This window comes from Panthera uncia, chromosome B1, assembly GCF_023721935.1.
Source record: "Panthera uncia isolate 11264 chromosome B1, Puncia_PCG_1.0, whole genome shotgun sequence".
NCBI classification, from domain to species: Eukaryota; Metazoa; Chordata; class Mammalia; order Carnivora; family Felidae; genus Panthera; species Panthera uncia.
Window position 1 is genome coordinate 58,403,270 of NC_064811.1, and position 21,726 is coordinate 58,424,995.

Here is a 21,726-nt window from a genome sequence, read left to right on the forward strand (position 1 = left end):
GCTTTACTCGAAAGCTGAATGATAAGGGACTAGATTTTTTTAAAAGAGAGAGAAAGAGTCTCTTGGGTGGGATTCCCCAGAATCAAACCCTGAGAGGACCTTTGTGTGCAGGAAGTTTACTGAGGAGTGCTCTAAAGATTAACATCTGTCAGGAAGTAAAGAACCGGAGAGAAGGAGAGCTGTTGTTACAATAGAAGACCAGGCGATCCTATGAGACGCTTTGGGGCTGGGGTAGCCTTCCAGAGTTATTCTGAATTGTGGCAAGGGAGCAGACCTCCAAACTCTCCCACTGACAGGTCATTAGATGTGGGCTACCTCTGGGGAGTGGGGACAACTTTGGGTGAGACATTTCCCTGGGGCCCTGGGCTGTGCCCAGAGAAGGTCTCAGTTGTGAGCTGACTGCAGCCATCATTTCCAGCAACTGGAGACAGCTGTGGTGCACCATCCAGAGGATCCTGAAAGGGAAGGAGTGTGGGCGGTGCATCTGGGTTTCAGGGACAGGGGAGGGGAGAAAAAAGGAGAAGAGAAGAGGGAAGGGTGGGGGAGGAAAGGTCAGAGAAGGGGAGAGGCCGGGAGGGGATGAGAGGAGATGGAAAAGATTGGGGGGAACAGAGGGGGCAAGGAGGAGAGGACAGTAGGGGAAGGAAGGGGGGGGGGGGGGAGTGGAGGGCCTTGTCTTACCTTTTCTTTTTACTTTTCTTCCTTCCTTCTTTTCCCTTCCCAGCTCTCCTTTCTCCTCCCTCCTTCCTTCTATCTTTTTCTCCCTTCCTTCCTTCTTTCCACTCTTTCTGTTCTCCTGAGAAGTACAATAATGCTACTTGAAAGAGAAGGAGGAGCAGGGGGATGAAGTTACCCCAGCAGCCGGCACAAGGCCCTTCCATGTGGGGGACTTCTCAGCGTTTCCAGTTGTGCTCTGATGACACCCACTTAAGTGAGGTCCAAGTACCACTCATTAACATATGGAACCATCAGAAATAATATATTGTCGTAAGCCACTAAATTTGGGCTTGACTTGTTACACGAGAGGGTCGTTATGCATTTGACGCTCAATGGCTAATATTAATTGGCATTAAATTAAAGTGAAAATTCCCAGCTCCTCGAACCTTTGCGGGGCTTCTGTCCAACAGCACCCAGGAAGACACTCCCCCTCAATTCTTCCGCCCTCCCTACTCCTTCCCTGACCCCACCCCACCCCAGGCTTCACCTCTGGGTGCCGAGTGCCAGAGTAACTAAGGTCTGGGTTCTTCTTGTCAACTGAGAATTATACAGAAAACATATTTGGCTTCAGCACATAGAGGAAATCTTTTATCCTCTAGTATTTCAATTGATTACTTAAGGTGCTTTGACAGCAAGACCCCAAATTGCATTATCCCCAAGATCTTCTGTACTAATTGCTTTTATGACTAATTTGCGAATGACAGCTTATTTCCTTCATACTTGGGAGATGTCAGTTCAAAATCTTTTACGTATGACAGTTAATCTATGCTTTATTTTAGTGGGTAATGCTCCTCCAATGTTTAGATATTTTCTTTCAAAAGAGCTAACAGATAAGTTGTTTGAGTCTTTGAAACCTTGCTAGTTTCCTAAATGACTGGGACTCTGCTATTTATACAATGACTTAAAGGAAAAAGAGATAAAGTAACTTACCACACCAGAAGAATTAAACTAATAAACAGCGTGACAATGTTGGATCCATAAAAAGGCTGCCCAGTTATTTTAAAACCCAAAAACTTTGACACTAACTTTCTAGCATTTGTTTAAACATACTATTTTGTATAAGCCTCTTTTCATTGAATAACTGACTTCAAAGTATCTTTTATCCACTTAGTAAGCCAGTTTTTCAGAGTTTGTATTGTGTTTCTCTTCATGGAAACAAAAACAAAAACAGAAACAACCTACCAGGTGCAAATGACAGTAATACAGTTAGCACAGTTAGCAGTATAGTGGTAACGACAGCACATTGGTATTGGTGACCGATTGCTTTGCACCAGTATTTGAGGTCTCACTGTAAAAAAAAAAAATTATGTGTATTTATTTTTGAAAGAGAGAGACAGAGACTGAGCATGAGCGAGGGAGGGGCAGAGAGAGCAGGAGACAGAATCCCAAGCAGGCTCCAGGCTCAGAGCTGTCAGCACAGAGCCCGACGTGGGGCTTGAACCCACAAACCGCGAGGTCATGACCTGAGACGAAGTTGGACACTTCACCGACTGAGCTGCCTCCGGGCGCCCTGAGGTCTCATTTTTAAAAAAAAGAAATAGCACAATGACCAAGTCACCCAATGCGGAGAACTTTTAAACATCTGGCACATACTAGATACTTAATATTTACTGAATCAGCAAAAGCTAGCAAAACATTATTTACCTCAAGTGCCAACTAATAGGCTTGTGAAATTTCAGTGACTCAAGAAATTTGTTAATGCTTCCTCATGAACCTTGCTGACGTTGTATCTTTTGTGACAAATATGTTGATTAAGACAATGGCTTAATGATACTCTGCGACATGCCTACCGCTTTCCTGGTACTAAATGAACCAGGAAAGAAATTTGGATAGTGTGTGTATAGAGGGAAAAGTGTCCAGTGAAACTAATAAATACAGCAAACAATATGTGTTGGGGCTGTGATGGATGGGGAAAAAAAAAAAAAAAAGACACTATAATACTTAAAAAAAAAAAAACCACAACACTTTATATCTTGATCTGAAAATGCTTTTGAGTTTACATTTGAATAAAATATATCTGACCAGAGAATGAATAACATTTCAATCACAATAATGAGGAAAGACTATAAAGTCATCGCTCAGGAAGAACTAGAAAGGCGTTCACTCTCCTTACTCTGTTTCCTGCTGAGAATCTCTCTTTATTCACTCCACATCTCAGCTCTAAGAAGGATAGTCATTTTCAGCTTAACCTTTTTCTTGACTTTGCTTCTTAGACTATGAATTTCTGAGTTGGAAGAGGTGGAAAATCAATTTAATATGTTCTACTGCCAGACTGTAAGATACATGGGGAAAGCTAAAGGGGTGAGAAAGAGAAATACATTTACAAAACAGGGCAGATGAACTTAAGTAGGTGTCGTCTAACTTAAACAAGAGGGAGAATTGGCTTTAAAGTTGAAAGAAAAAAACAACTGGAAACAATAATTGACTGTATTCATTCTTTTGATAGAAAATGTAATTTTGTACATTTGAATATTTTGAGTTTCTTCCAAAATGTTAAAGGTATAAAACATAAGCAAATAATGAGAAGTTTAAATCATATTGTGTAAGATTTGTACATAGTTGTAATAGGAAGACAGCTTGTGGCTAGAACTTTGTCCGTTATTCCCCGGCTTCCAACTCACCTCTTTATACTATAGGTACTTGGGACCAGATGGAGTTTGGTCTGAGGATTGTCTGATTAAAAACTTTCCTTCATACGATACTCATTGATCTACTCCCCAACACTGTTTAAGACCCACTGTGTAATGTATTATCCTACACACCAAAAAATCCCTAAAGCATTCAAAGAAACCTAGGACATGCCTCTACCTTCAAAAGTGTATGGTCCAGGGGCGCCTGGGTGGCGCAGTCGGTTGAGCGTCCGACTTCAGCCAGGTCACGATCTCGCGGTCGGTGAGTTCGAGCCCCGCGTCAGGCTCTGGGCTGATGGCTCGGAGCCTGGAGCCTGCTTCCGATTCTGTGTCTCCCTCTCTCTCTGCCCCTCCCCCGTTCATGCTCTGTCTCTCTCTGTCCCAAAAATAAATTAAAAACGTTGAAAAAAAATTAAAAAAAAAAAAAAAAAAAAAGAACAAAAGTGTATGGTCCAGTTGAGGAAGCAAGGCTCATAGAAGAAAGCGAGATCCAGACAACAACACACACAATCCAGCCTGTGATGTGCAGGTGCTTTCTCTATATCACCTAGGGTTTGAGATCAAGACTCTTGATTGTGCTCTGAGAATTGAGGAACAGAGATTTTGTTGCAGTTCGTAATACTGCAAACCTGGAAACACCCTCAAGGTCACCAATAAGACAGAGGTTGGTTGAGGATTGCCCATGCCATACAATGTCACGCAGCCATTAAAAAGGATGGGGAAAGATGACCTTGGGGTAGCATGAAAGGAGGCTGAAGGCGTATTTCTGAAGGGCAAAAGCAAACCATCTAATGATCCCATTTATATTAAGAAATCTATGTCTACCTCTGTCGATATATGTGTTTCTCTACGAGTGACGTGTGTCTGTCTATATACACATATGTGTGTATATAAATGTAGACAGAACAGAAAACTAATATCAAATTGTTATCTAAGGTTTCCACTGGAGAGCGAGGATACAGAATAATGATGAAGAGAAATTTACATGTTTTATTCCACATATATCTGCAGTGTATGAACCTTTCACAGTGAATTATATTACCTACTTCCCTGAAATATTAAAAATAAAAGAAAAAGGAAATATGCTGGGTGTTGCTTTTTAGAGTAGACACAACAAGCAGTTTATTTTACAACACGAGGGAGGAGGTGCTTTTCTTCTAGTTTCTGGATGACATTAGAAAAAAATAATACATTCTGAAAACAGAAAGCAACCCACAAACTAATATGCAAAGTGGGCCTTTGGCGGTAATTGGCTCCTACTTTATGCACATACTACAAACAAATCCTAACATTTATCAACAACCAAGTTAGGAATATCTGCTTTCTTTGGCTACTGGAAAGGGCCATATATGTATGCTCTCAGATAGTCATAAAGTGTCTGTTAAGCCCATAAATTGCCTTATAGGAAAAGCAGAGTGTTATCATGTAGATATACAAAGAAAATTTGTGTAAGACTTCAGTTTAGTTCTTACCTCCCTACGTGGAAGGTTATATTCGTGTAAAGGATATGGGTACTAAGAATGGGGGAAGGGGGCTGCGGAAAGCACAGTGTGAAGGGAAGTATAAATAAAATTGAGCAGGAACCCCGACCTGCCTGGTGTTTATCTGGGTTGAGCACAACTTGCCCATCCTCCCACATGTATTTCCACACACCATCCCTTCTTCCCTATCTTTTTTCTCCTTGCTGGCCTCGAGGGGCTTGTATAAAAGGCATCGGGAGAGCATGAGACACCATGACCGCAGACTGGAGGCAGCAATTCGCCCTCACACCGAGGCCTCCAGGACCGACTCCAGCTTAGTCTCCACCATGGGCCTCAGTCCTACCTCCTCCTGCTCCAGCACCAGCCGGCTTCCCGTCCTACAGGGCTTGCTACTGCTGTCGCTGTTCCTGAGCACGCTGGTTCCCTCTGGGTTAAGTAAGAGAAACTGCGGGAGGGAGCGCTGAGAGTGGAGTCCCTGCCTCTCTGCAGCTGTGGCTGCTTCTGCTGCAGCAGGGCCTGGGGGAAAGTCTGCACTGTCGCTCCTGGGGCTGGAGAGGCCGTTATACCAGTACCTCCGGGAGGAGAGGGTATGCTTAGTGGGCACTTCACGTGTGCCAAGGCATTCTGCCAGGGTACTTTACTAAAGATCGGAAGGTCATAGACGCAGCGACTTTAGGAGAGCGGCACAGTTAACAAATAAGGGGCTAAGGAAACAACCCACTAGATAAGATCTCCGCAAGAATCGGGACCACTAACAGAGTCACGCTTTCTACCCTAGCTAAAAGTGCAGACGTGGAGCCGTTCATTGAACTTCGCTGCCTGTGTATGAAAACCGTCTCTGGCATTCACCCAAGTAACATCCAGAATTTGGAGGTGCTCAGGGCAGGACCCCACTGTGCCAACGTCGAAGTGATGTAAGTCCCTGTTTTTGTACCATTGCCTCATTGGGCATTAGGGAAACTCTCCGCTTCTGTCCCCACCGACGCAGTTTTATCCATCCAGCCCGGTGAATGACTTCTGAGGGTCAGGCCAGGGCACTCACAGATCATTCCATTCCCTCTTGCAGAGCCACGCTGAAGAACGGGAACAAAGTCTGCCTGGACCCAGAAGCTCCCAAAATCAAGAAAATAGTCCAGAAAATGTTGGAAAGTAGTGGGTCAATGGCTTAATCTGTTCGCTTTCTGTCAAATCTTTCTATCTCCCAAGAAGAGTAGGAGTTTGAAGGTTTGACTTTCTGGAGTTCTTATTTATCCAAAATACCTATTCATATTGTATTAAACTTTGGATATGTGTTCAATTCTGCCTCGAAAAGTCGCATGACATTCTGAGAAGGCTGGTTCATAGATGACAGAAAGAAGATAACAGTAAGCAAACTTACTGCCAAAATATAATATATGGTTTGTTCCCTAACTCTTGGCTAAATGTGGCACTATGCTTTGCATTCCTTTATTTAAAATTTTCTTTCCAAATACTCACATGTGTGTTAACCTCTCTTGCTCTACTTGACTGTGAGACTAGCTATACTCATGATGATTAATAGATTCCATAATGGCCATTGTTATTAGGAATCACACAGAGCCCAGAATAGAGCACTTGCTCTAAATGTTTGTTGATTTATTTAGAGACTTAATAGAGTTTTTCATTGTCTTCGTCTTAGGATACTTTGCCTCCAAGCATTTTTGAAAGGTTTTTCTAGTGTTTATTTCAGCCTTCAAACCCTAAAAAATAATAAAGTTGTAGAATGTGAGTCTTGTAAGCTGTGGTTACTTACTTTAAAGTGAATATATTTAATACTATAGAATAAAAAAATATATGATGAACAGCATTAACATTCTCTCTATTAAAAACACTCCAGTATTTTCAATAATAATCCTAATAATAACATAGGTTCTCTATGGTGTTAAATGTTTTAACCTGGAATGTTCGTATATATTTGCATTCACATCCTGTCTGCTTACAATTTTTGTGGTGGAATCAACCTTGTGAATACGAAAATAAAAAATTCACACTTTGGCAGACTTCTAATCATTGTTTTATAAGAAACAGAGCTTTCATTTTTTTTTTTACATTTTTTTTATTTGAATATAGCTGATAGCCAAAGTTGCATTCATTTCGGCAGAGTGACTGACCATCTCTCTCCCTTGTGCTGTGTGCTCCCCAAGTGCTGCTACCCCCTTGACACCATACAACATCATTACAACACCATCGACTACATTCCCCACACTGTGCTTTTTATCCCCGTGGCCTAGTCATTCCATAACTGGAAGCCTGGACTTCCTATTCCCCTTCACCCATTTTGCCCATTCTCTCCCCGCTCCCTCTGGTTCGTTCTTTCTTTCTTTCTTTCTTTCTTTCTTTCTTTCTTTCAACGTTTATTTATTTTTGAGACAGAGACAGAGCATGAACAGGAGAATCTGAAACGGGCTCCAGGCTCTGAGCTGTCAGCACAGAGCCTGACACGGGGCTCGAACTCACAGACCATGAGATCATGACCTGAGCCGAAGTCGGACGCTTAACTGACTGAGCCACCCAGGCACCCCTGGTCATTTATTTCTTAATCCCTTAAATTTATACCCACACTATCCTCACAGAAGTATTAACATGAAATCAAAACTTGTTGTTGCTTTGCAGTCATATATTATTAATTTTAACAGAATTGTTGAGGGGAAAAAGCCTTACTAACCCATCCCCCTTTTTTTTACACTTCATTTATTTCTCAATACAGCACACAAAATCACTAGTTGATGATCTGTGTCAATTTTAGATTTTTTAATATATTATTATTATTTTAAAAAAATTTTTAAACATTTATTCATTTCTGAGAGAGAGAGAGAGCACCAGTGGGGTAGGGCCATAAAGAGAGGAAGACACAGAATCTGAAGCAGGATCCAGGCTCTTAGCTGTCAGCATAGAGCCTGATGCAGGGCTCGAACTCACAAGTTGTGAGATTATGACCTGAGCTAAAGTTGGACGCTTAACCGACTGAGCCACCCAGACGCCCCCATTATTATTATTTTTTAAGTTTATTTGTTTATTTTTGAGAGAGAGCAAAAAATAGCATGTACGTGCAAGCAGGAGAGGGGCAGAGAGAGAGGGAGAGAGAGAATCCCAAGCAGTCTCCATGCTATCAGCACAGACAGAGTCCGATGCGGGGTTTAATCTCCTCAACTGTGAGATCATGACCCGAGCTGAAATCAAGAGTCGGACGCTTAACCTACTGAGCCACCCACATGCCACTGATGTGTGTCATTCTTAATTTATTATAATAGTGAAAATTTTTGGATACATTTTAATATGCCTGGCATACTAAGTGTTTTGTATGGATGAATTAAATGATTCTCACAAGATAGATATGATCTGGTTAAGAGTTCATCCTCTGTAAAGAGAATAATTGGGTGAATTAGCTCTACCCCTTACTAGCTGTGTAACTTTGGACAGGTTGCATAACCACTCTGTGCCTTAGTTTCTTCATCTCTAAAATGGGATAATAATATTGCCTGTCTGACAATCGATGTGAAAATTAAGACTTAACAGATTCAAAGGGCTAGAAGCCCCACAAGAACCCCTATATAAATGTTAGCTATTATTTTATTTGTTGTACTATTAGCATTCCCAGTGTTCTACAGAAGAATACTGAAATTCAAAGAGATTAGGAAATTTGCCGCAAGATCAGATAAATAAGTAGGTGACAGAGTGAGTAATTGAAGCTCTGCTCTTAACCACCACACCACGTTCCCCGATTCTTCTTTCTCTAATGAAGAGATTATATTCTATATCGCGATGTTATTGGCACACAAAAATAGGAAACTGATCACAAGCAGCATACTTTGATGGTTGAAGGAGAAACAAGTTCACCAACCCCAATCTGTAGATGGACTTTGGGGGAACACTCACGTATTAAGCATTTAGTTCACAAATTTTGTATATGAAGATCTACTTTTATTATCTCCTCATCAGTATAGGCTCAGTGCCTTAAAATGTTTCGTCTACAAAATAAATGCATTTATTAAATGATAGTTAATATATACACACATATATATAAACATATAATAAAGCAGTAAGTGGGGATTGCAATCGTTTTCATTAGTTTTTCTCCAACAATTCACAAGAGCTCAGACATTTCATTCATTTCTCTAGTGGTTTCCTCCTGCTACCAACAGGGTCAGCTCCTGAAACATGACACAGGTTTTTTCCACTATACGATACCTCCTAAGATGCACATGTCTTTCGTTTTTGTGTGCATTAAACTATTTCATGTAATGCAGAGAAAGAATCATTTAATGACACTTACTACTTCCTGTAAATATTGACATCTGGGGGTAAGGTTGTAAAATCCAATATGCCACCCATTCATATCCCAAACCATCTCTCCTATCCATCCCCTCTGCCACTAACCCTATTTGGGATCTCAAGTTTTAGTGCAATACACTTGTGTAAGTTACAGCACCTTCTGGATCATCCATTTGCATTGGATGCTGGATGTTCAACATATGTAAGTCCCAGAGAATTGTCCTTGAAGAGATCACTGTCTGGTTGGAGGGGCTGACAGGTTGACAAATAATCACAACCTGATGGGACACCTGCAGATATAGAGGTCTGCTCTAACTGTGTGAAGAAACTGACAGAGGAGCAAGCCAAAGCCTCAGCATCATCATTTTCAACATTATCTTCATGAATATAGTACTTTATATTGAGTCCTTACCCATGTTCTAGAACAGTGATATACATTATGACCGCTCACCTCATACAGCTTTGCATGTGGGGAGATAAAACATTAAAAAAAAATTTTTAATGCTTATTTTTGAGAGAGAGACAGACAGAGTGCGAGCAGGGGAGGGACAGAGAGGGAAGGAGACACAGAATCTGAGACACAGAGCCAGACTTGGGGCTTGAACCCACAAACCATGAGATCATGACCTGAGCTGAAGTTGGACACTTAACCGACTGAGCCACCCAGGCACCCCAGAAAACATTTTAAACACTTTCAAACACACACACACACACACACACACACACACACTCGCGCACATGCATATGTATCTACATGTATAATATCTATATCAGTGAGAGATCTCAAATGCAGTGATGCTACAAGACACAACAGGGAACACGATTAGCTGTAGCTGTCAGGAAAGGCCTCCCTGAGGAAGTGATGTTAGGTAGACACCAGAAATTTGAAGGGACTTAGCCGAAAGGCAAGTGGTGGGATACTAAGAGAAAGAACATTGTAGGTGGAGGAGGGACATTGCATAGCCCTGCAGAAGCCTGGTCCTCCTGAGCATTCAGAAGTCAGCTAGTTTCCTGCCGTGGACCACTGATGCCCTTCACCACTGTTAATCAGTACAACAGAAAACCTCTGGCTTTGAGATGAGGACATACTTTGCCCTATTTAAGAGCCCAAGTAAAGGCACCTGGATGGCTCAGTCGGTTAAGCACCTGACTCTTGATTTCGATTCAGGTCATGATCTCACAGTTCATGAGTTTGAGCCCTAAATCAGGCTCTGCGCTGACAGCACAGAGCCTGCTTGGGATTCCCTCTCTCTCTGTGTGTCCCTCCCCTGCTCTCTTTCTCTTCTCTCTCTCTCTCAAGAAAAATAAACTTAAAAAAACTAAAAAAAAAAAAAAAAAAAAAAAAAGAGCCCAAGTCATCCTTTTTTCAGGGAAGGGAAGATGGTCCATATCGATTTCTTGACCTTTACTTTGCGGATTTTGTTACCTACCCTCCACCCATCTTCCACATCTTTCTACACTCCACTCCCAGAAGCTCTGTGCCCTCTTTAGAACATCACTGATCCAGCCACAGTGCAGCCTGACTTAAACTGGCACTTGTCCAGGTCACAGCAGGCTCTGGGAAATGTGGCCTGGAAACTCTCCTGCTTGACCTCATTTCTGGGCCAAGCCCAACGCAGTAACGTGGGCACCAAGTTTTTACAGAATGAATGCATTCCAATATGACTTTCATAATTTTTCTCAGGGTAAGAGGATAGACCGGGGTAACAGACTTTGCTTGCTAGAGGGTGGCTGGTAGGGCAGGGTAGATCCTGTTCAAGAGACCAAGGAAACTTCACATTCGGGTGAAATTCAGAGCTGAGTCATCCCAAAGACCAATTCAAGTTTTTACGAGCAAGAAAACAATTACGAAGACACACCTTTAACACACACAGCCACAAAGCTCAACTCCGTGGTAATCAGGACACGCTGGCAGAAATAAGCAGTTCTTGAAAAGGCAGTTTGTTGCCAGTTGGGAAAGAAACAGAAACTGTCTAGGGTCTGAAGGCACCACCTGTATAAATGGCAACATAGTGATCACAGAGAACTCTACAATAACACATAACAAAGGCAACAGACAGGTTCAAATACTGGCTCTAACTGCACCCATGTGCACGTACATGAATTTAGATTGAGGGTGTTGCTCCTGCTCCCAGCTCCCAGCCAAAACAGCTGACCCCAGTCTTCTTCTTCTTCTTCTTTTTTTTTTTTTCCCTCCTAATCTTGGCTGGCCAGAGCCTAACCCTTCCCAGAAGTGTCTCCACTTCCCCCACCATCCGCCCCAGTTTTCCGGACAGGACAGGACTGACAGTGGGGATAAAACCGGCCTGGAGAGTCTTGGGAGCCACTGGCCTGCAAAGCCTCGGCCCCAACTACCCTTGCACTCTCGGCTCCTACTGGCACCTGCTGGACATGAGGCTTCGAGTGGGTTCCCGCGCCCCCAGTCCCCTGCCCAGCTCGGGGCTCCTGCTCCTGGGACTGCTGCTCTTGCCAGCTGTGGTCTCCCTCCCCAGAGGTAAGAGCTAAAGGAAGGCATGGAGGGGACGGGGGCAGACAACAGGCAGTCGGGGAACCCCCAGGGCTGGGGTGGAATTTTTATAATCTTCTGAGCTCTGCCTAGGTGTGCGGGCGCTGTGCCATGAGCTGCCCGGTGCACTTTACCATCTTGTCAGTAACACTTCTCTCTGAGGGAGGTATGATTTATGGGTGAGGAAATGAAAGCCAAACGCAATGAAAAATGATCCCTAAGGTAAGTTCGAAGGTTCACTGACTCACCGCTCTCTCCTCCGCCACCTCCCCGCCCACCCCCACCCCCAACCCTCAGTGGACCCAGAAGATGAGCACCTGCGCTGCGTGTGCGTGAAGACCACCTCCGAAGTCCGTCCCAAGTATATCCGCAGCCTGGAGGTGATGGGTGCGACAGTCCACTGCCCCGTTCCCCAGATGATGTGAGTCCCTGCACTGGCTTCGGGGGCCCTACCCTCTGCCTCCTTTGCCTTAGCCTGCGCTCCTCCACACCCCGCTTCACTACGCGTCTAACCCCACGTTCAAATCTTTTCTCTGGCAGAGCTTCTCTGAAGAATGGTAGGAAAATATGCCTGGACCCGAACGCCCCCCTGTATAAGAAAATACTGCGGAAGCTTTTGGAGAGCTAGCTACCAGCTGCCTCGCTCTGTACAGTTGCAATGCAGCATGTTTTCTGTTTTATTCATTTTCAAGCTAATGGTGGAAAAATCTCCTGATGTTTTTTTTTTCTTTATTGTCCTCCAAGTTCTAAATAAATAAAATAAATCGACGTGTCATGTATTTCTTAATAGAGCAAAGAAATAGTGTTGACTCAATTTCATTTAAAAGAAAATCTCCAGAATTTTAAGCAAAAAATATATTTGAAGGGAAGTTGGGTTTAATAAGGACTGGTTCATTTAGTGTGACACGTTCACTGATATATATTTGCATATTTACGTGATTGCATTACTTTATTTACATATTAATGTTATAATTAGCTTTGCCAGTAAATATTAATCACACTGAAACGTCACAGGCTTTTTTAAATAAATAAATAAATAAATAAATAAATAAATAAATAAGTCAGGCTCTCTTTTATGCCCTTAAGATTTATACTCAACCGGGGTGCCTGGGTGGCTCAGTCGGTTGAGCGACCGACTTCGGCTCAGGTCATAATCAAACGGTTTGTGAGTTTGAGCCCCGCGTCAGGCTTTGTGCTGACAGCTCAGAGCCTGGAGCCTGTTTTGGATTCTGTGTCTGTCTCTCTCTCTGCCCCTCCCCTTCTCATGCTCTGTCTCTCTCTGTCTCAGAAATAAATACACACTAAAAAAAAATTTTAAAGATTTATATTCAACCTAAGTATTAGAAAAAATAATACAAATGAAACTAGGATTCTCTACTACTTAGTGGAAATATATTTATACTTTCCAGAGAATTACATTAAACTATTTCACTCTTTATTGGTGCTTTGATAATATGGACATGTCACCAAGGCGAAATGTTAAAAATAGTTCTGATACCCACATAACTACCTTAGTGAATCCCACATTTGTCAAACCTACAGAATTGGGTTTTGCTACACCCCATTAATATGCTGTGAATGTTCCTGTAAGCCTGCAAATGTCTTGAACAGATGTTCTCCTTGGTATTCTCACGTTCGGTAAGCCTTTCTTTGCAGCCTACCACTGTTCCATGAATCCCTTGACATTGGAGAAATCACGAATGTATGTTAAACAGCTGTGGAAAATAGAGAGGTGCACAATTGTACATGTTTCATGTTTCGGGAAGACACCACTATACCTTGGGGAGGAAGGAGGGTGCTTCCAGATAGGCGTGTTAGTTACCTATTGCTTCTGTACCAAAGTACCATGAACACAATGGCTTAAACAATACACATTTATTATCTTACGGTCCTGGAAGTCAGAAGTCCAATTTGGGGCTCACAGGCTAAACTCAGGGTGTCCTCAGAGCTGCTTTCCTTCTACAGGCTCTAGGGCATAATCCGTTCCCTTGCCTTTCTTAGCTTCTAGAGGCCACCTGTAGTGCTGTGCTGGATGATCTCTTCCTTCATCTCCAAACTACATCCCTCCAACCTCTGTTTCTGTTGTCACATTTCCTCTATGACACTTCTTATACCCTGCTTGTCTCTCTAAACAAAACAAAACAAAACAAAACAAAACAAAACAAAACACCTGTGATTACATTGGGCCCATTCGGATAGTCCAGGATAATCTCCTCTCAAGACCCTTAACACATCTGCAAACTCTTTTTTTTTTCCATATAAGGTAACATTTTCACACATTCCAGGGATTAAGGCATGGAAATCTCTGGGAAAGAATAGTGCTGTTCAGCCAACCATTCATGGGCAAGGAAGTAGAATCTAGTGGAAGCAGGAGAAAACTACAGACCCTTGCTTGTGACTTAATGTCATTTCAACCTAATACAACAATATGTAGAGGTAGGATTGGACGGCTAACAGAAAAAGGAGACTGGTACAATTCATTCTCCTTGGGTGTGGGGAGGGCCTCTGAGATGACAAACTACTTAAGTAAACTCTATTTATAGAGGTTTTCGAAGTTTCAGAGTGTCATCTAAATTTCCGCACCCCCTTCTCGTGTTATGTAGTATTATTCCCACTGCAGAATTGAGGTAAGTCTCGGAAACCTAAGAAATGTCCCAAAGCCACAGCTTGTTAGAGGCTGAGCAGATGCTTCTGACGCCCAAATCCCTCTACGCTGCCATTCACACAGGCCATTGACCTCTTAACTACGTCTCTCTGGAGGGACTGTCCACGCATAGCGCTTGGAGGTGGAGTAGGAATTTGCTGGAGGCAAAGGGGAGAATGGAATTGCCACAAGATGAAAAATAAGTAGAAAGACGTAAGACCATTAACTCCTCAGCACGACCGGAGGGCAGTCTATGATTCTGCAGAGCCGAGGTGTCTATGGGGAACGAACGATGGTCTTCCAACCAGTTTTCACCCATCTGGTGTTTTTACCTTCAGCCCAACTCACTCAAGCCACCTGGATTAGCTTTCCAAAATACAGATACTTTTTTGCATAACCTTCAAGGTGTAAAGTCTCAGCCTGGCACCCAATGCTTTGCCAGAGCTTTGCCTGAGTTTCCTCATCTGTGGAGTGAGAATAGTACGAGTGTCTACTTCATAGATGACCGTGGGGACCAAACAGATGATGTGGGCAAAACACCCAATGCAGTTCCTCCTGCTAAGGCTGTACTTAAAAATTAGCAACTATAGGGGCGCCTGGGTGGCTCAGTCGGTTGAGCGTCCGACTTCGGCTCAGGTCCAGATCTCGCAGTTGACGAGTTCGAGCCCTGCGACGGGCTCTGTGCTGACAGCTCAGAGCCCGGAGCCTGTTTCAGATTCTGTGTCTCCCTCTCTCTGCCCCTTCCCCACTCGTGCTCTGTCTCTCTCTGTCTCTCAAAAATGAATAAACATTTTAAAAAATTTAAAAACAAATTAGCAACTATATCAGGATGCCTGCATGGCTCAGTTGGTTGAGCGTCTGACTTCTGCTTAGGTCACGATCTGCGGTTTGTGAGTTCAAGCCCCACATTGTCAGGCTCTCTGCTGTACGTGCAGAGTCCACTTTGGATCCTCTGTCGCCCTCTGTCTCTGCCCCTCCCCAACTCGCTTGCTCTCTCTCAAAAATAAATAAACATTAAAAAAAATCAGCAACTATAATGATTATTGTTGCTCTGAATATTGCTTTCAGTGTACCACCCTAGTCAGTCCAGAGTGTAGACTGAGGCATTTAACAGACTGATTCTTGGTGGTAAGCAGCAAGATATCGTTGCAATATAAATCAAAGTTCCTTAAGTCAAATGAACTTTGAGAGAGAAAATACTGTAAATGGAGTATGGGAGGTATGGGAGGTAAGATCCTGTTTTGTTTTGTTTTTTGCTTCTTTTCCTTTTATGGCTTGCCTCCAACAATATACTTAGTTAGAGTCAGTTAAGTGGGACTCAAAGGACTAAAACAAATTTTGCAAAGTCAACCCATGCAGAGGCCTTGCAAATCCTTCCTTCGAAATTGCCAGAGAACACTTTCAAGTGGCCGCCTTTATCAGCAATGGTGTTGGGAAAAAACTTTCCTATTCAGGCAGCAATTTGTTTGCTGTAGCTCCCGCTGTTGAAATATTTACGGAGTGATAAGGATTCAATGCACTCAAACTTTTTTTTTTTTTCCTGCAGAAAATATACAAACTATACACTTACTGCACAGTCATGGACCTTATCAACAAAACCAAACCAAAACCACCAAAAGATATTTTGCTCTTGAAAGTTGCTCTGCAGTTTTAAATGTATTGTTTTTTTTTTCCCTTTGAAGGCCTTTGTGGTAAGGAAAAAAAAAAAAAAAAAAAAAAAACCACCACAGTTTCCTTTTCAGTACATGGAGCACTGAGGGTTTAGTTGTTTTAAAAGATACATCCATATTTTTTCTTATTATAAAAAACAATGAACACATGCTCGTTACGGATAACGTAGAAAACATAGTGGAAACTATAAGGAAAAATTTTTAAACAACTGTAATTTTGCCACTCAAAACTACCCTGTTTTTTTTTTCCAAAATATTAGTTATTGGATATTGGTTGCAAGGTGAACTGCTAATTTTCAATAAATTCTCACTGCACACAATTATAAGGAAATGGGAATTACTTTATTGTTAGGGAGGGTTCCTATCTCAATCTTACATGGAAGAAACCAAGTCCTGGGGTAATAAATTTTTCCTTGGTCACAGAAAGGTGTCAAACTCAGGAGATTAAGCATTCACTTACATATTTATAAATATTGTGTGTGCATGTATCCACTGTGTGTGTGTTTATGTATTTACACACATACACATACCCCTAACACAAGTTCACAATACAATACTTACATTTCCTTTGTACAATGTGTTTGATATTTCGTTTTCTATACTATCCTCCTTTATCCATTTTTGAGACATTTGGCGACAAGCTTGTGAAGTATTTCACAACCCATTAATGTATCATAACTTGTCGTTTTAAAACATTGTTATAAAATGAATGAATGAATGAATGAATGAATAAAATATTGCTCTAGTTCTTTGGTTAAAGACTCAAGTTTTACCATTTCGTGTTGGAGTCCATACGCTAATTAATGCTTCTCAAGATACTTGGAGAGGGATGGGAAGCTCAGGGCCAGCTGGATAGTTAACTCTCCTTGCCTGTGGTCTGCTTTTGCTCTCATTCTCGAGGGCTGACCTGGGGCTGGTGTCTCTGGGAACCCCATGAGGATCAGATTTCGAGGGGAAGATGTAAGGCCAGAGAGGCAACTGTCTGGATTGTTGAGATTTTCTGTCTTTTTCAGCTTGGGGCTCTTCCTTATACTCACTCCCCATTGAGCGTCAGCCTTGCTATCCTGGTTTGGTCCCTAATGTAAAATAAACTGAGAGCAGAAAATACCTTACTTCCTAGGGGGGCTGGGGAAAAGTAAACACATTTTGTAAATTTAATTGGTGGTTTGATACCTATTTCTCCTTTGCCTACAGTTCTTTTCCTTATCCTTGAAGTCGCTGGCTTTATTTAGCCCAGTGGGGTTTTGTATAAGACAATCTTGACTACAGAGTTTTGACTCTGTGTGACCTGGGTCTCTCAGTTTTCTCGTCTGAAAAACAAAGGCAGTAATATCCACCTCACAGGGAACTGGGAAAGGTAAGTGTCACTTACAAGGGGGAGCCATCAGGGGTCTGACTCAGAATTGGGATCTAATGAGTTAAAGTTACTCTTCCCTTTTTCTTGGAGTTTTGCTTTCAAAGCACATATCATTTCCAAGCAGTAGTGGCCACATCCTTGACTTGTACAAGGAACCATTAAGAACATGTCCAACAAGCCAGAACTTTCCCTGCACAGAACCACAACTCAAAGTTTGGGTGCAGATAACCAGAGCAGTCATCCCTTTCTGTGGTTTTGTGTTCCTTGGTTTCAATTACCCACTGTCACCCGTGGTCTGAAAACTGTGAAAGCAGATGGTTCTCCTGACTTATGGGCAGAAGGCCAATAGTAGCCCAATGCTATATCACAATGCCTATGTCATTCACCTCACTTCATCTCATTATGCAGGCATTTTATCATCTCACATCATCACAAGAAGTAGGATGAATACAATGCAATATTTCGAGAGACCACATTCAGATAACTTTTCTTGCAATATATTGTTAGTGATTGTTCTATTTCATTATTGTTGTTAATCTCTTACTGTGCCAGATTTGTAAGTTAAACTTTATCATAGTTACGTATGTATAGGAGAAAATGGCATATATAGGGTTCAGTACCCTCCATGGTTTCAGACAGCCACTGGGGGGCTTAGAATGTACCCCCTGTGGATAAACGGGGACGACTGTAGATTAGAAAAAAGTTTAACATGACAGGGGTACCAGGGTGGCTCTGTCGGTTAAGCGTCCAACTTCGGCTCAGGTCATGATCTCACGGCTCATGGGTTCGAGCCCCACGTTGGGCTCTGTGCTGACAGCTCAGAGCCTGAAGGCTGCTTCAGATTCTATGTCCCCATCTCTCTCTGTCCCTCTTCCACTTGTGTCCTGTTTGTGTCTCTCAAAAATAAGTAAATATTAAAAAAAAATAAAAATAAATTAAAAAGTTTAACATGACAGATACAAGTTGTATTTTCCATTCATGGTAACAGCTAAAAGAAAATCAAATAACAAAACCACAATGCTTATCAACCAGCATATAAGATTCTAAAATTATAAAAGTATAAGATTATAAAACATTCAGGAGATTTGGTGATTGGGAGCCTGGCGAAACTGTTTACTCAGTAAAGAAAACAAGGAGAAGAAAGGAACTTTGGCTGTAACCTTGTGAAATGTTTATCTCTTTGCTGAAGCAGACACGTGGGCATTAGGCTCTTATTAGCCAGGGTTGCCATAAGAGATAGTAAAACTTGAAAGCAGAGTTGGAGGAATCAGCTCTTATCAGCTGTGTGGGAGAATCAGTTTTCTTGTTGCAGTAATTCTAAGGATGAAGATGGGATCAGTGGGGAAAAAAGGCAATAAAGCAGTTTATCCATCTCACCAATAGAAAAATGATTAGACTCCATTGCAATTATTTATCTGCTCCTTCTTTTAGATCAGGGAATAAGGATCTTGCCTTCTCTTCATTCTCTCTTCCAGAAAAATGCCTAGCAGAGTAGATGCTAAAGAAATGTTGGTTTATATTTATTAACTACATGGAAACAGGAATGCAGTTAGTGCTACGACACAGAGGTGCAGTGGGGTGCTGGATAAGGCATCTTGCCAAGAGAAAGTGGGTTCAACATTAAAGACTCTGTTTTCCCTCACCTGACTTTGTGAGGCCCAGAGATTTCGCCCAGTCATTCATAGACATTACAACACCTTCATGCCATTTACCCTATTGATGATTTGCATGATTTTTAAAAAATTTTTAATGTTTATTTATTTTTGAGATAGAGAGAGACAGAGCATGAGCAGGGCGGGGGCAGAGACAGGGAGACGTAGAATCTGAAGCAGGCTCCAGGCTCTGAGCAGTCAGCACAGAGCCCAACAGGGGGCTCGAACTCACGCTCAACCAACATGACCTGGGCCGAAGTCAGACGCTTAACTTACTGAGCCACCCAGACACCTTGGTATGATTTTTTAGTTAGAGCCACATCTACAGCTATCAGGAAATCTGCCCCCTTCATCTGTCCAACCGCACCCTTCCATCACACAGAGATGCTATAAATCGTACTCATTACACATGATTTGACTGCAGATATTCACAGCCGATGTGTAACATACACATAATTAAAGTACACACAACCAAGCCACCCTTTCTCCACTTCTACCATAATTCCCACCATATTTAACTGTATCTCATATTTCTTTAACATCCTCAACTACTTCGGGAGTATCAATCAATGAACTAGCACAGTCACACATCAGCCGCATGACCCCTTTGAAATAACTATTATTCAGAATCCTCTGTCTCCCAGATTACCCGAGTATATGGACAGAGCCTAGAAGGAAAAGATAAAAACAAAATATTTCAGGCCAAAAAATGTTAGATAATGAATGCTGGAATATTGTAGCTAGTGAATATTGGAAAATACTGTGGACAGCGTGCTCAATATCTAGTTTTTATGATGATTCATACATTTCCTAAGTTGAAATCTGTATCTTTATGCCATGCGTGCAGTTTTGTTTTTTATGCTTTATACATTCATCTTTTGACTTCCTAAATTTTGTTTTCATAATACCATAATGTCATGATGGTGTTTTCATCTCCCAAACAAATTCCTTGTGATTATTTCTAAGAAAACTTTTTTCACTTCCTTATTCTTTTGCAATTTTGGCAAGCCTGTATTTCTTCCTGTTACTCTATATGATCATGATGTCATTCATTTACTGAGCACCGCTTCTGGAAAGTTCAGGAAACAATTTTAAGAAAACGGAGACAAAAAGCAATTTATAAAAACATTTTAAGAACCAATAAACCTCAAAAAATCTGACAAAAACTAATGTATCAAATGGTTCTCAGTGTTTACTGAATGATTTTAAGTATTTGTAGACCGATCATACCATCAGATGATCATGTCAGCAACAGAAAAATGAGTGATCTGCATTGCAGAAGAAAGCAGACAGGATAAATAAATTTATGTTAGAAACTGACTTCATCCAATGTCATATCTCCTAGTATAACTATCACTGTGCCTAGCACACATAGATGGATCAAAAAAAAAAAAAATACATGAGGTAAATAGCAATTATCCATTCACTTTCTGCCCAGATCTTGTACCTTTAATTAAATGGACCTGCCCATCTATCATGAAGCAGATGGTCTATAAAGGTCAAACACATTCCAACTCCATATGTGGCAGTCAACCTGGACCTCCTTTGCTTAATTCCTGACATGGTTCCGGTGCTCTGGCTTTGAATATATTTGTGGGTCCTACTTGTGTTTTTTGGACATGTTGGCAGACCATGGCCTCAGAATTTTCTAGAGAATTTGGTTCAGACTCATTTCTCTGGCTCCCCCAGATAAGATACTCTTCAATTCTTACACTGTAATTTAAATTCTGGCTCATCTGGGTTCACCCATGTCCCCAGAAAGGTTTTACTCAGATGCTGAGTGTCAAAAGAGGCAAAAGTAAGGAAATCTAAGCTGTTGGCAATCCTTCAAAGATGGTTCCCTGATGTCCCAACGTCAGGACACATTGGTTACATGAAACAGTGGCCTGAAACCATTTATTCATGCATTGTTTCAAAAACATTAGTCAAATACTTTATATGAACCACACTCATACTGGAGATGGGATGCAAAGAGAAATGAGATATGATAGCTTCTTTGCAGAATACATAATCCAACATAGGAGTAGGTAAACCAGTGGTTCCCAACAACATGATCTGTATCCAAGGGCCAAGATAATCCCTTGGACAGCGTTATGAACTTTCTGATGGAAGTGACATTTGAAATGGTTCCTGAGTGACAAGCAGACACCTCTGGGCCGGGCCTAAATTCCTGTTCTCTCTGCACTTCCTGCTTCAATGTTAAACTCCAACCTAAAAAAATAAACTGCTTATTTTTGTAGTCATGTCATACCACACTGCTTCCAGCTTCCATGTCTTTGCTTATTTGGTCCTCTGTTTCTGGAATGGGTCCCCTACCCACTCACCTTAGGTAGCACCCTCCTCCAGAATGTTTTCTCTGACAGCTCCCACCCTTCTAAGAAAGGGAATCAGAGCCCCCCGCCTCCTCTGAGTGTCTATAAAGTTCTGTGCATCGCCATGTATCATGGACTTCCAGGCAACTCCTTATCTTTTTGTCTTCCTTCTATAGACTGTGAGTTTGGTAGTGACAAGAGAATATCTTTTTCCCTCTATGAAGCCTAATTTATTCCTTAGCTTGTAAGTGGTAGGTAAATGTTGAAGGAATAAATGGATAAGTGGGTTAAAAATAGAGTAAATAGAACTACTTGTGTTGGCAAGTTATCTGTAGCAGAAATATGACAGATGAATGGTGTTAAGCCAGACTAGCAAGAGACAGATACCTAATTTAAATGGTGTGAAAGAAAGAGAGAAAGAGGAAGGAAGGAAGGAAGGAAGGAAGGAAGGAAGGAAGGAAGGAAGG

The 21,726-nt window shown here is 41.8% G+C and overlaps 3 protein-coding genes across 4 annotated transcripts in view; all 3 read left to right on the forward strand.

Annotated features, from left to right (window-relative positions):
* MTHFD2L (methylenetetrahydrofolate dehydrogenase (NADP+ dependent) 2 like) overlaps positions 1–21,726 on the forward strand; it is a 460,807-nt gene that overhangs the window by 127,931 nt on the left and 311,150 nt on the right. The gene's annotated exons all lie outside the window — the stretch shown is intronic.
* On the forward strand, positions 5,006–6,403 carry LOC125922822 (platelet basic protein-like). The gene is made up of 3 exons (XM_049630637.1): positions 5,006–5,263; positions 5,607–5,742; positions 5,895–6,403. The coding sequence occupies exons 1-3, from the start codon at positions 5,071–5,073 to the stop codon at positions 5,995–5,997; spliced, it is 432 nt and encodes a 143-aa protein (XP_049486594.1). The 5' UTR covers positions 5,006–5,070; the 3' UTR covers positions 5,998–6,403.
* Positions 11,341–12,634, forward strand: LOC125922823 (platelet factor 4-like). The gene is made up of 3 exons (XM_049630638.1): positions 11,341–11,612; positions 11,922–12,045; positions 12,165–12,634. Exons 1-3 carry the CDS (start codon positions 11,510–11,512, stop codon positions 12,250–12,252), a joined length of 315 nt encoding a protein of 104 aa, XP_049486595.1. The 5' UTR covers positions 11,341–11,509; the 3' UTR covers positions 12,253–12,634.